We start from the raw sequence: 13,090 nt of genomic DNA on the forward strand, positions 1-13,090 counted from the left end.
GTCATATATATATATATCTATATATATATTATATGGACAAGTAATAATGTAAGGAATGATTATGAGTATTACTATTTCTTCTTGGTCACTCTATTAGGCTTCTTCAGTTTCCTTGAAGGTGCCGGTGATGACGACTTCGATCTTTTAGTTGATTTTATTGACTTTAATGCCGGAATAGATGATAACTTCTTCCGGGTACCTTCATCTTCACTATGACTCTCATTCTCAAACTTTGTGTGTTTACCTTTGAAGCTGCCCTGACTTATAGCAGGCCTGGTCATATCGGAAGTTGCTGATGATGTAGATATGCTTGCAGAGTGAACACCCAATGATTGTTTGAGAAATTGGTTAGCTTCATTTTGAGCTTTCTGAAGCTTTTCCTCCTTGGTCTCTTGTTGAGTCTCCAACAGTTTAAGTTTCTTGATATATGTCTTCACTCTTTCTAAATCCTTCATTACAGGATGCGATTCTGTTTTGATTCCTAGCGACTTAAGATATGCAAAAAGAACAGAAACTAATACATAGGAGTATCCATTATAGATTTTGATCTTAGTCATTGGGTCTGCTGATTCAGTTATTTCATTCAATGACTTCTTCAAAATAGTATCAAGTTTATCATCAAGTACATTTGCAGACTGTTGTAGAGACAACGCAAATTGTCGTGTGTTTTCTATATTGTCCATGTTTGCTTATAAATGTTTGTTCGTAGAGTGTAGTATATAAGAATATGGTGATGATATATTGGAAGGTTAATTTTCTAAGGCCCATCGCAATTTTCAATGGTCATCGCACCTTTAATCACTTGCTACATACTACTGTCATTATCATCATGGCACAATCTAGAAGTAACAGAGAGATCCTTACGGGGGGTAAGAAATATGTACAGAAGCAGGCCAACAAACATCGAGTAGAGGAGGTGGTGTTTGATAAGGACTCCAGAAAGGAGTACCTTACAGGCTTCCATAAACGTAAGGTTCAAAGACAGAAGAAAGCAGCTGAATACCATAAGGAACAAGAGCGGTTGGCTCGGATAGAACAACGTAAGGAGATTCGAGAGGAACGTAAGAAGGATTTCGAACTGCAATTGGCCCTGTTTAATAAGACAATGAAGGATATTGGCGATGATGACGAGGGTGAAGATGATGAGAATGATTCACTGAATGAATGGGACGGTTTTGGAGGTTCAGATGATGAATATGAACATAATGATAATAAGGTATTGACTCTGCTGGAAAAGAAACTCAGAGGAATACTTCAACATAAAGAGATTTACTCTGCGGGAGACGATAATGCTACAAATGCTTTAGTAGAGGATGAAACAGAGGTGGTTGTTGAATCACTCGAAAACCCTATTTTTGCTAATAATGCGTTAGAAGATAAAGCAGTGGCTAACAATGTTCATTTGGAAAAGTCTGAAAAGGTTCTTGAACAATCAATACTAAGAGCTAAGAAGTATGCCATTTCTCTTGGTGTAGCAGAACCTTCATTCAAGGATAAAATGAATAAGAAGAAGAAAAAGTTCAGATACCTAACCAAAGGTGAACGTAGACAGAACCTCAGAAAGGAGAAGCTGAAGAAGTACAGAAGAGATTAAGGCATATTTTACATATATAAATTATAATTTATCTTCCTTTTGAATAAGAATTGTCTAACTTGTGAAGTAGTATCCTGGCATTGAAAAGATTTGTGTCCGGGTAATCATTTCTCATTTTATTGTACTATAAAGGGAAAAATTTTTCAAATATAAGCTAAGTATTCTTAGTATTTCTTCTTTAAGTGCTCTTTGTCTGCTTCCAGCAGAACCTTAGACTAGTATGTACTTGATGTCTAACAATTGCAATGTATATCATGATGACACGATGTCGCCCCAAACGGATGGCCTCTTCAGGACTATGACCGATTCGATTCTTAGCCAAACACTGAAAATTCTGATGGATATACATTACAAACTGTACCGATTTTTCTCAGTTACAAGGGAATACTAACCATAATTCAGTTACCAATGGGTTGAATTATCTAATAATTTTTTTTGGAAGAATCTAAACTGTCATTGGAAGTAATTCTTTTGATTCTGTGGTGGATAAAGGGAAGGCATTTGCTAATGATGTTTTCCATGCTAATCATGAACAATATATGATTACAAACTTGACAAATCGTGAGTGTATTCCTATGAGATTACCTTGCGTCTGAAGCATTTAACCCTTTTCCTGAATCCAGCACTCCTTGTAGTTCTCCTATGAAATATGTAGTAGAAGTAAGTAAACGCTTTGGCAGCTTGAACCCAAGTTCCGGCTCGATGTCGTCACATGACATTAAAGGCTTCAAGCGATCACGTGATCAAGATAGGTATTATTTTTGATTTCCGTTGGCGTTCCAGCAAACACACAAATCTAAACACAGTAACGATCTTATTTTTATCCTTTGTGTTTGCTATCCACTCTTTGGCATAAGAGTAGCAGTTTAAGAGGGCACTATGAATGAACGGAATAACAACATATTGTTCAATGATCTAGTGCCATTGCCCTTTCGAGTAATCTTTGTTTTGCAATTTGGTTACTTCCTTTGGTTTCTTTTGGTACAAATGTTTGTACAAATTTATCACGTCAATGTATTAAAACTACTACAACTTTCCTACTCATCTCATAACTATTCACTGTTAGGAGGAGATCATACAAATTCCGGAGAGCACCATGTCATCAATGAGCCAGATTTCCAGGAGAATTTAACATTATGTCGAGGACTTTGGAATAACCTTAAACATATTGTTTTGAGTAATGGAATCTGTTTTATTATATATAAATATTGTCAAAGCAATAAAGACACAAATATTGCTCAAGGAACTATATTCCATTTAGTTCCCTTTTATGCCTTAGGAGATATATTGAGGATAATGTTTTTCATTCAAAGTCCACAAGGACAGAAACGATCTTTCACTACCCTTAAGAGAATAATTAAAGGGTCTATAAATTCTACTACGACCAGAACGAACGATATTTTATTAAGTGATAGTTTAACAAGTTACTCTAAAGTGTTGAATGACATTGGGTTATTTCTTTGGAGCTACTATTTGAGCTCCGAAGTCCAATATAATGTCTACTTGGAGTTCTTTATTCTTTCAGCTCCTACCATAATGAGAGTGAGCCAATGTTGGCAAGAATATAAATTGCATAGAGGCACAGTTAGAGTGCATTTGTTTAATATGATTAAGTATTTGGTATCTCTCTTACCATTGATGATTAACTTATTCATAAAAGTCACTATATTACGTCAACACGATGAACAAACGGAAATCAACAGATTGGAACTGTTAAATTTTTGGTGGTACGTGGTTTCGTTTCTTAGTTCATCATATTCGTGTTTATGGGATATTTTTATGGATTGGAAATTGGCTATCTTTAAAGGAACTCAACTTCAAATCCGTCCTACATTATTATTAGGTTCTAAACCATTCTATATAATGGCTATTTGGATTGACTTTGTAGTGAGATTCCTCTGGATAGGGAAACTTTTTATTGATAAAGAGATCAATGAATCTACAAGAATGGTAACTAAACTCACTACCTTTCTATTTGCATATGATGCCTTCTCAGCAGGATATACCATTGTGGAATTAACTGAAATTCTTCGAAGATGGATGTGGTGCTTCCTCAAATTGGAAAACGATTACATTAATATTCAACTACAGGATGGAATCGAGTTAAAAACCGTCAAATAATATATTTTATAGTCATTCACTAACTTAATAAAGCATATTGGTCCAGTATGAAAAATAGTTTCTATTCTAAGTATACAGAAAGTGACAGTCAACCTTGTCATATAAATATAAGTAATAAAACCTTCCAGTGAAATATGGTATGGAGATGATGGAGCAACTAAAGCAAACTCGTAAGCAATTCAGTTCATTTCAATTCAAAATTATTCCACTCTACTTTAACTCCTCTAACCATTTCTGGGAAGCATTTCTCCATGCTAAGTCACCCTTAGGGGTGATTCTGTTTTCTTTATGGAACTTGTGCTTATAAGGGGCCTTTAATCCAAAGTAGATAGCAGGAACCAGTGCCATCACAAGAATAGCAGCAATGCTTAACGATGGTGCATGATGTCCACCACTCATTTTAAATTATCTATACTCTTAAAAGGATCAAATCTGTCGATAAACAAGTTGATAGATAAGTATGTAGACTTAATTGGTACTGAACGGGTACTTAGTATTTTGATGTTTCTGGTTGGTTGAGATTTTTCGAAGATTTTTTTGTCAATGTCGCACGACTTCGATAACTGTAGTTATTTGATGACAATATATTCTTGTAATGATACTCGCCTTCATCACCACTAGAAAGCAGGTATTCTATTTCATATAATACAATTATGTTACAGAAATACGGAACCAGTGAATTGCCACAAACGCGGTCATACATCTGTTCATTTGATGCATGGCTAAGAATCACATCATAGACAACAATTAATATGAGAATGGGCTTCAAAAAGATGGTTAACTCTTATTCACTGTTGTTTATAAACATAACTATATATCTATGTAACTTTTATGAAGTTTGACTTTCCTTTTGTATATATTATGAACTCGGTGTGGAAAGTTCGCTTTTGCAGCCATTCATATGGCCCGCCTACTTACATTTTGATGTAACAAATGTTGAATAAAAAGTTGCTAGTGGTAAATTAGCTAATTTATGCTTCAAATTAGAATCGAACTTGCTTATTAGTAAACTTCCTTATTAGTGGTCTTATTAGTATACTCCAATTACCAAGTGCTTACTTACAGTTGACTTAACTCAATTGTGTTTACGTAAGCTCAACTTATATCTTTGGAGTCACGTGAGTGAAAATTTTTGATGAAAAAAGTAGCTGTATGTTATTGTGAGTTGATGTGGGAAAGGTAAATCCTAAAGTAGATAGTCTACATATATATCCCATAACAGGCTGAGGAACATGTTGAGGCAGGTTATTAAAAGGACAGCAGCAAAGAACATTTCTTTGGTGCGTACGTCCGGTTACGTTGCATCCCGCTCGTACCATGTAACAAAGTTTGATTCCAGATTGAAAACCGAATATCAACTGTTGACCGATTACAGCTCTTACAAACACACAATTTACACGCATAGATTACCAGAATCCACAGCAGAACAATGTCCTTTGTTAATTGCATTACATTCAAGATTAAACTTACCAAAAGAATATCAGTTGTCAACTTTGTCGCAAGCTTTGAATATGCAACAATTTGGGTCTGATGGATTAGCTAATAACTTTGGTTTAAGTACTTTAGGTAAGAACTTATTAAGTTATTATACTTGTGAGTATCTTGTAATGCAATATCCTCGTTTGCCTATGGCTGTTCATAATACTGCTGTCGATGCATACATGGGGAAGTTGACATTAGCTGAGATTGGTAAGTCATGGGGTATTGAAGTTGACACTGTCTCCAAGTTACAACATTTCTTGAGTCAAGAACCCGAAGCAATGAAATATGGAAGATTAAGATTTCAACTGGAGGAAGAGAAGAATACAGTCAAAGAAGATGGTGTTTACGAATTATCTCAAGTTGAAATGGAATCCGTGGACACAAACAACGAGTTTATTCCCAAAGAAATCGAAGCATATGCCAGTGCTGTTCAAGCAGTTATTGGAGGATTATATACACACGTTGGCGAAAATGCTACCAAAGCATTCATACATGATCATATTCTTTCGCGGAAGTTACCTGTTGATAAGATGTTCCAATTCAGCAAGCCCACTCGTGAATTAGTGAGACTTTGTGATAAGCTTGGTTTCACTGATCCTGTCGAACTTCGTTTGATCGCCGAAACTGGTCGTTTGTCTGCACATGCTGTCTACGTTGCAGGTGCATTTGTGGGTAAGGAGAAATTAGGAGAGGGAGTTGGATCTTCATTGAAGGAAGCCAAGACCAGAGCTGTGGTCAATGCTTTAATGGGTTACTATTTATACTCACCAATCGACCAAGATGGTAATGAACCCAAATTGCCATCTGAAGCTGGTTACGTTTTCGAAGAGGCCAGCGTTGGTGGTGGTGATGTTGCTATTTGAGCCAACCCTCACTTGTATATACAACTTACGCTCATGTGTACATAGAAAAAATACACCACAGAAATCTAATGTAGAAAACAATCGCAAGACTTAGATTATTATCTCATCTCCGCATACATTTATACCCTTACCTCTATCGCACATTTTGTATCACGTGACTAACAGAGTCAGAAATTAGGCCATCGCAGTCAATGAGTTTAATTAAAGTTGAAAATTCACAAACCAAAGGACATCGTACTTTCTTTCCTTTTGGTAGAAGTCAACAGTTCATAGCTGTGAGCTACTTCCTAACTCAAGAACCCTCATATAACTATACATACGACAACAGCAATGGCATTGAACATCCTTGTTATTGGTAACGGTGGTCGTGAACACGCCATTACATGGAGATTAGCCCAATCAGAAACCGTTGGTCAAATCTATGTTGCACCTGGAAATGGAGGTACTGCTTGTTCTTCAAAAGTAACCAATGTTCCTGAATTATCTAGTTCTCCTAAGGACTTTGAGAAACTCGCTCAATTTGCCCTTGAAAAGAATGTTGGATTGGTTGTACCTGGACCTGAACAGCCATTGGTTGATGGAATTGCAAGTTTTTTCACTAAAGTTGGTATTCCAGTTTTTGGACCCTCAGCAAAGGCTGCTATTATGGAAGGCTCTAAGGCATTTTCTAAAGTATTCATGGATAAGCATGATATCCCCACAGCCAGATTTGCTAACTTCACCAATGTTGATGATGCTAGAAAACATATCGAAGCAATTGACTACAAAATCGTTTTAAAGGCTGATGGAATCGCTGCCGGAAAGGGGGTTCTTATTCCTGAAACCAAGGAAGAAGCCTTAGCAGGTTTGGATGAAATTATGGTAACTAAGGCCTTTGGTAATGCAGGTGATGAAATTGTCATTGAAGAATTTTTGGAAGGTGATGAATTATCAATTTTAACTATCACTGATGGTTACTCTTTCTTCAACTTGCCTGCTGCTCAAGACCATAAGCGTATTAGTGATGGTGATAAGGGCTTGAACACTGGTGGTATGGGTGCCTATGCTCCTGCTCCAATTGCTACTCCTGAAGTATTGAAGAAGATTGACGATCAAATCATTAAGCCTACCATTGATGGAATGAGAAAGGATGGATTCCCCATGTGTGGTATCTTATTTACTGGAATTATGTTGAGCCCTTCTAAAGAACCTAAGGTTTTAGAATATAACGTTAGATTTGGTGATCCAGAAACCCAAACTGTTTTACCATTATTGTCCAAGGATACTGATTTAGCCCAAGTCATGTTGGCTGCTGCTGAGCACCGTTTGGACTCAGTTGTTGTTGCTACTACCCCTAATATGTTTTCTACAACTGTCGTAATGGCTGCTGGTGGATACCCTGAAGCTTACAACAAGGGCGATGAAATCACTGTTAAGGAACCTCCTCAAGATGTTTTTATCTTCCACGCTGGTACTGCTACCAATAAAGAAGGTAAGACTGTGACTGCTGGTGGTAGAGTGATTGCATCTACTGCCATTGCCACATCTTTAAGGGAATCCGTAGATAAGGCCTACGTCGGGGTTGACCATGTTGACTTCAATGGAAAATACAACAGAAAGGATATCGCCCATCGTGCTTTCAGAGATAGTACTACTGGCCCCAAGGGATTCACTTATGCCGAAGCTGGTGTTTCTGTTGATAACGGTAACTTGTTGGTTGAACAAATCAAGGCTAAGGTGAAGTCAACTGCTCGTCCAGGTGCTGATAGTGATATTGGTGGTTTTGGTGGTTTGTTTGACTTGAAGGCTGCTGGTTACAAGACAGACGAAACCCTTTTAGTTGCTGCCACCGATGGAGTTGGTACCAAATTGAGAGTTGCCCAAATCATGGATCTTCACGATACTGTTGGTATTGACTTAGTTGCTATGAACGTTAATGACTTGGTTGTCCAAGGTGCCGAACCATTGATCTTTTTAGATTACTTTGCCTGTGGAAAGTTAGATAATGCTGTTGCAGCTAAGTTTGTTTCTGGTGTTGCTGATGGTTGTATCCAAGCTGGTTGTGCTTTGGTTGGTGGTGAAACCAGTGAAATGCCAGGTATGTACTCTGAAGGACATTACGATACTAACGGTACTGCTGTTGGTGCTGTTAACAAACATAAGATCTTACCTAAATTGGAATCTATGGCTGTTGGTGATGTTCTTATTGGGTTAACATCAGATGGAATTCACTCCAATGGGTTCTCATTAGTTAGATACATTATTGAAAAATCAGGTATTGACTACAAGTCACCTGCTCCATGGACCAATTCAGGTAAAACTATTGGTGAAGAGATTTTAGTACCCACTAAGATCTACGTTAAGCAATTGTTGAAGCTGATTAACGAAAATTTATTATTAGGTTTGGCTCACATCACCGGTGGTGGTTTAGTAGAAAACATTCCTCGTTGTTTGCCCAAACATTTGCAGGCCAAGTTGGACCAATCTCAATGGGATATTCCTGCTATTTTCAAATGGTTTGGTACTCAAGGTGATGTTCCAGTTCATGACATGTTGAAGACTTTCAACTTGGGTATTGGAATGGTTGTTATTGTCAAGAAGGAGAATGTTGATGCCGTTTTGGCTAATATCCGTGCCGAAGGTCAAGAGTGTAAGGTCATTGGTGAATTAGTGAGCAGACCAGAAGGTGGCCATGGCTGTGTTGTTGACAACGTCACTTTGTGAATGTTTTAACTGTTGTATACTAGTATTAATGAAAAATAAAGATAATTCAAAATCTGTATGGTTTATCAAAATCGCGTTACCCGGACATTTGAGATTTTTTCGGCAATTGGTGAGAAGGTTATCTCTCTGATCTAGTAGTGAAACTAATTTCTTTTGATAGCCTTGAAATACTAATGTTGTGGTTTTGGAAATTACGAAAGATTTGATGAAAATCCGTAAGCGTTAAGGTTAGCTAAGGAAGAGGCAACTTTTTTAATTGGAAATTTAGTTTTTGGTGATTCTAAGTTTTAAGTAGCGTAATTAGAAGGCCCAATTTGGTGATTTTATCCGTATCACGTGAGCAAACCTAATCAAATGGTAGCGCGCTGTTGTAGTAATTGATCGAGTAGATACATGTACCAATGGCTTGCCGGGGATTGGCATGCAAAGAGACTAACAACTGAATCTTTTTAGGTAAAGCAGTTGATTTTATAAAGGTCGTAGTGATTTTCCTTCCGATAGCAAACTATCATATAAGCAATGACGCACTTTTAATGTTTGTTATTCATGGAATTAAATTCGAACGTACTGTGGATGGATTTGTAAGCGAGAAGAGCACAAAATGGTCTCATCGCAAGTAACGGTGGAAAGTGCCGTTTCCAGTTGTTTATGTCACCGAGGCAGGCACTGGACCTACGATAACCTTGTAGATTTGAAGAAAAGAAGGGATCGAGTTTTAGAGTCACCGGCGTAAATTGATAAGGTAAATAATCAGTTTGGGCTCTAATATTTAGTCGAGAACAAAGCACAGCCATCTTTTACTGGGAAAATACATTAGTACCAACCGCTATTTGAAACAGCAATAGGGGAAAGTACTTTTATTACCATCATTACTTTATTAATTGGTATTCGCTGAGATAATTTTTGCTGCCATCGTTTGCTTCAAACTAATTCCAGGGATCTTTTGAACAGTTAAATCTGATTTGATATCATGGGTCTTTTGTCGCTTGGAACACCACTTGAGTGGAAGGAATCAAGAAAGCTTAATCAACATGTAAGAGAAAGTGGTATTGAACAACTTAAGAATATCTTCAAGCAACATGGCGCTCGTACTCAAGATCCCTTTCTTTGGGGTGATGAAGTAGAGTATATGTTGGTAGATGTTGATTCTAAAGCACATACAGCTCGTTTAGCCATTGAGAAGGATTATATCTTGGAAGATTTGAATGATGAAGAAAAAGCTTTACCAGAATGTATAGCCCACAACGTATCATACCATCCTGAATATGGTAGGTTCATGGTGGAGGCAACACCTGATAGACCATACGATGGAAATGACTTAGGTGATTATATTTACGTTGAAGAGAACATGAAAGTTAGAAGACAATTAATGGAGAAACAATTGGAAGATTCGCCTTCAATTATTCCTTTGACCTTAACTACGTTTCCTCGTATGGGTTGTGGTATCTTTACTTCACCACCTTCTAAACCCAATGGGCCTGCTTCTCAATCACTTTTCCTTCCAGATGAAATCATTAATCGTCATGTGCGGTTTCCTACACTTACTGCTAATATCAGAAGAAGAAAAGGTCGGAAAGTTGCTATCAACTTACCCTTATATCCGGATATTAATACTAAGTTGATTGATGATTCTATTCCTCATAGAGATATGTTTGACCATGATAAGGAGCCATTCTTGGGTGCTCTGTTACCTGGACATGTATATATGGATTCCATGGGGTTTGGTATGGGTTCATCTTGCTTACAAGTGACAATGCAAGCTCTGGATTTGAAGCAAAGTTTAGATTTATATGATGCTATGGTACCAATCACTGGTGTTCTTTTGGCTTTAACAGCTGCCGCGCCAATTTTCAAGGGCTTCCTTGTTAATCAAGATGTTAGATGGAACGTTATTCTGGGAGCTGTTGATGATCGTACGTTTTATGAATTAGACAAGGAAGCCTTTGAAGGTTATGATAAGTTTGGAGGTTTGGACATTGATGAATCTCAAAAGACATTAGGTGATGAGGAAGGCGTTAAATCTTTGGATGGACAACCAATTCGGCGTGTTTCAAAGTCTCGTTATGATTCAGTGGATGCATATTTGGGTGGAGAAAAGTACTATAACGAACTGTATAATGATATTGTTTCTCCAATTAATGAAAAGGTATACAACCAATTAGTTGAAGAAGGATTAGCAAAACCATTGGCTCGTCATTTTGCTCATTTGTTTATTAGAGACCCTTTGGTGATTTTCAACGAACGTATTAATCAAGATAACACTTTGGAAAATGATCACTTTGAAAATATCCAATCGACCAATTGGCAACTGTTACGATTCAAGCCACCAGCATTATATCCTAGAACAACTGAGATATCCAAAACTCCTGGATGGAGAGTTGAATTCAGACCCATGGAAATTCAAATTACAGATTTTGAAAATGCAGCCTTCTCGGTATTTATTGCCCTTTTAAGTGGAGCTATTATCAAATTTGCCCCCAATTTATTGATTCCAATTCTGAAGGTTGATGAAAATATGAAAACTGCTCATGATGTTGATGCTGCTATCAGTAGTAAATTCTGGTTCCGCTCCAATTGGAATGTTGCAAATGAAGACTACAAGGAGTATGGTTTATCATGGTTCTCCAAACACATTGGCAATGAGCGCAATGGTATTGAGAACGGGAACAGAGTAATACTCAATGGTAACGGAAAACCCTCAACTTCAAATGCATCTACTGAATTTTCCAAATTTTCTGTTGATGAAATAATCAACGGCAATAGACAATTTCCTGGTTTACTTAGACTTGTGATTAAATATGTTGCTACAACTATTGATGGACCTACAGCGGATAAACAACAATTATCACGCTTACATCGTTACTGCCAGTTGATCAGTTTACGTGCCAGTGGAGATATTCCCACTGCTGCCAGATGGTTACGTAACCAAGTTCTTGAATCTCCCGTATATGAAAACGATTCAAAGGTTTCAGAGGAGATCAATTATGATCTTATTCAGAAAGTCACTGCCATCACTCGACTTTCAGATGGTCATATTTTAAACGAGTTTTTTGGTCCAGAATTAGCTAGCTATGTAGCCATTCTGTGATACTACTAGTTGCATATTTATCATTGCATACATTTTATAGATTTGCTACGTTTGGTAAATGTCCGGACTATAGTGAGATAGTGTAAGTTTATTCCTCAGTACTGAAACACACTAATAATTTGCAACTATGAGGAAAGTGACCAACGAAATGTCTAGACATCGTGCCATTGGTCATCAGTTTGGCATTCAGACACCACTCTTCCAGAACTGGCGCCTTAAGGAGTGGCTTGAAACAATCTCCTACGGCTCAGTGGGCTTAAACACAAAAAATATATCACTAGGACGACCAATGATAAAATTTACGTCGTTTTTGTGGTTACTATTTCGATGAATATAAAGTTAGTGAGGTCCATTTACGATGTATGCACCTAATACAAGGTTTACTGACGGTCATCATACCGAGATCACAATACAAGTGAGAACAGCTGTATTCCGTACGCGAAGCAAATGTGTCACAACTGTTTGGACTTTTCAGAAAGACCAATGTCAAATTTCAATTCTAGCTATATAGAGCAGTAACCTGCTTGAGCAACCTAAGTACCCATTAGGGCATGTAATTTGTTATTGCCGGTGTGCTAACTTCAACTGATGCACTAGTCCTAAAAGACGATAACGTAACTGCTTTTTTGAAATCGTCATATGTAACTACTGACATTGTATGAATGTTGGTGGTGGGACTTATTCTGGCTGTGGTGAGATGTATTTTCTAAGACCACGAGCTATGAGTTTATCTTTCTCTTATAACACCAATTAGCACTAAATTACTTCATATGTTAGATGTATTTTACTCCAGTAGCCTAAACCACCAAAACTGGAAGTTCTAACTCAAATTGATCGAAATTCGTAAATAGACCATGTTCTTATCTTCGGTACCATTTTGACTATACTTGGAATGTTGTGGGGAAAACACACTATTCAACTTGAATTACCAAATAACGCTAAAATTAAAAGTAATTGAATATGGAATACCAGTTAGAGTTTCATTGAGTGAATGGACACTTTGGCTGCGAAAAGGTGTCAATGGCATGCCTTGTGACTTTGTAACCATATCATATCGTACGTGAACTCAAACGAAATGTAAATTCGTAATTCAATACGGTGAAGCAAATACATATTTGGGTACTTTGAAATTAGCGTAATACAAATGAGATTACTTCCCTTGTAGATTTAGCATTTAATTCTATCATCAGGAACAATAGAGATGACAAACTGGTTAGTCTGTCTACATAACACTTCAGC

The 13,090-nt window shown here is 37.3% G+C and overlaps 6 protein-coding genes across 6 annotated transcripts; 5 read left to right on the forward strand and 1 right to left on the reverse strand.

Annotated features, from left to right (window-relative positions):
* Positions 1-71: 71 nt before the first annotated feature.
* On the reverse strand, positions 72-683 carry KQ657_003861 (uncharacterized protein; the record flags this gene model as incomplete). Its single annotated transcript, XM_043194556.1, has 1 exon — positions 72-683. The coding sequence occupies one exon, from the start codon at positions 681-683 to the stop codon at positions 72-74; it is 612 nt and encodes a 203-aa protein (XP_043050880.1).
* Positions 684-829: 146 nt separating this feature from the next.
* RRP17 (uncharacterized protein) lies at positions 830-1,594 on the forward strand (the record flags this gene model as incomplete). The annotated part of the gene is made up of 1 exon (XM_043194557.1): positions 830-1,594. The coding sequence occupies one exon, from the start codon at positions 830-832 to the stop codon at positions 1,592-1,594; it is 765 nt and encodes a 254-aa protein (XP_043050881.1).
* A 408-nt stretch (positions 1,595-2,002) lies between these two features.
* On the forward strand, positions 2,003-3,715 carry ERD1 (Erd1p; the record flags this gene model as incomplete). The annotated part of the gene is made up of 2 exons (XM_043194558.1): positions 2,003-2,006; positions 2,820-3,715. 2 exons carry the CDS (start codon positions 2,003-2,005, stop codon positions 3,713-3,715), a joined length of 900 nt encoding a protein of 299 aa, XP_043050882.1.
* Positions 3,716-4,947: 1,232 nt separating this feature from the next.
* Positions 4,948-6,060, forward strand: MRPL3 (mitochondrial 54S ribosomal protein mL44; the record flags this gene model as incomplete). Its single annotated transcript, XM_043194559.1, has 1 exon — positions 4,948-6,060. One exon carries the CDS (start codon positions 4,948-4,950, stop codon positions 6,058-6,060), a length of 1,113 nt encoding a protein of 370 aa, XP_043050883.1.
* Positions 6,061-6,390: 330 nt separating this feature from the next.
* ADE5,7 (bifunctional aminoimidazole ribotide synthase/glycinamide ribotide synthase) lies at positions 6,391-8,763 on the forward strand (the record flags this gene model as incomplete). The annotated part of the gene is made up of 1 exon (XM_043194560.1): positions 6,391-8,763. One exon carries the CDS (start codon positions 6,391-6,393, stop codon positions 8,761-8,763), a length of 2,373 nt encoding a protein of 790 aa, XP_043050884.1.
* A 970-nt stretch (positions 8,764-9,733) lies between these two features.
* GCS1 (glutamate--cysteine ligase) lies at positions 9,734-11,851 on the forward strand (the record flags this gene model as incomplete). The annotated part of the gene is made up of 1 exon (XM_043194561.1): positions 9,734-11,851. The coding sequence occupies one exon, from the start codon at positions 9,734-9,736 to the stop codon at positions 11,849-11,851; it is 2,118 nt and encodes a 705-aa protein (XP_043050885.1).
* Between the last annotated feature and the right edge of the window lie 1,239 nt (positions 11,852-13,090).

The sequence above is a fragment of the Scheffersomyces spartinae genome (genome assembly GCF_019049425.1).
Source record: "Scheffersomyces spartinae strain ARV_011 chromosome Unknown scaffold_4, whole genome shotgun sequence".
Classification (NCBI taxonomy): Eukaryota; Fungi; Ascomycota; class Pichiomycetes; order Serinales; family Debaryomycetaceae; genus Lizanozyma; species Lizanozyma spartinae.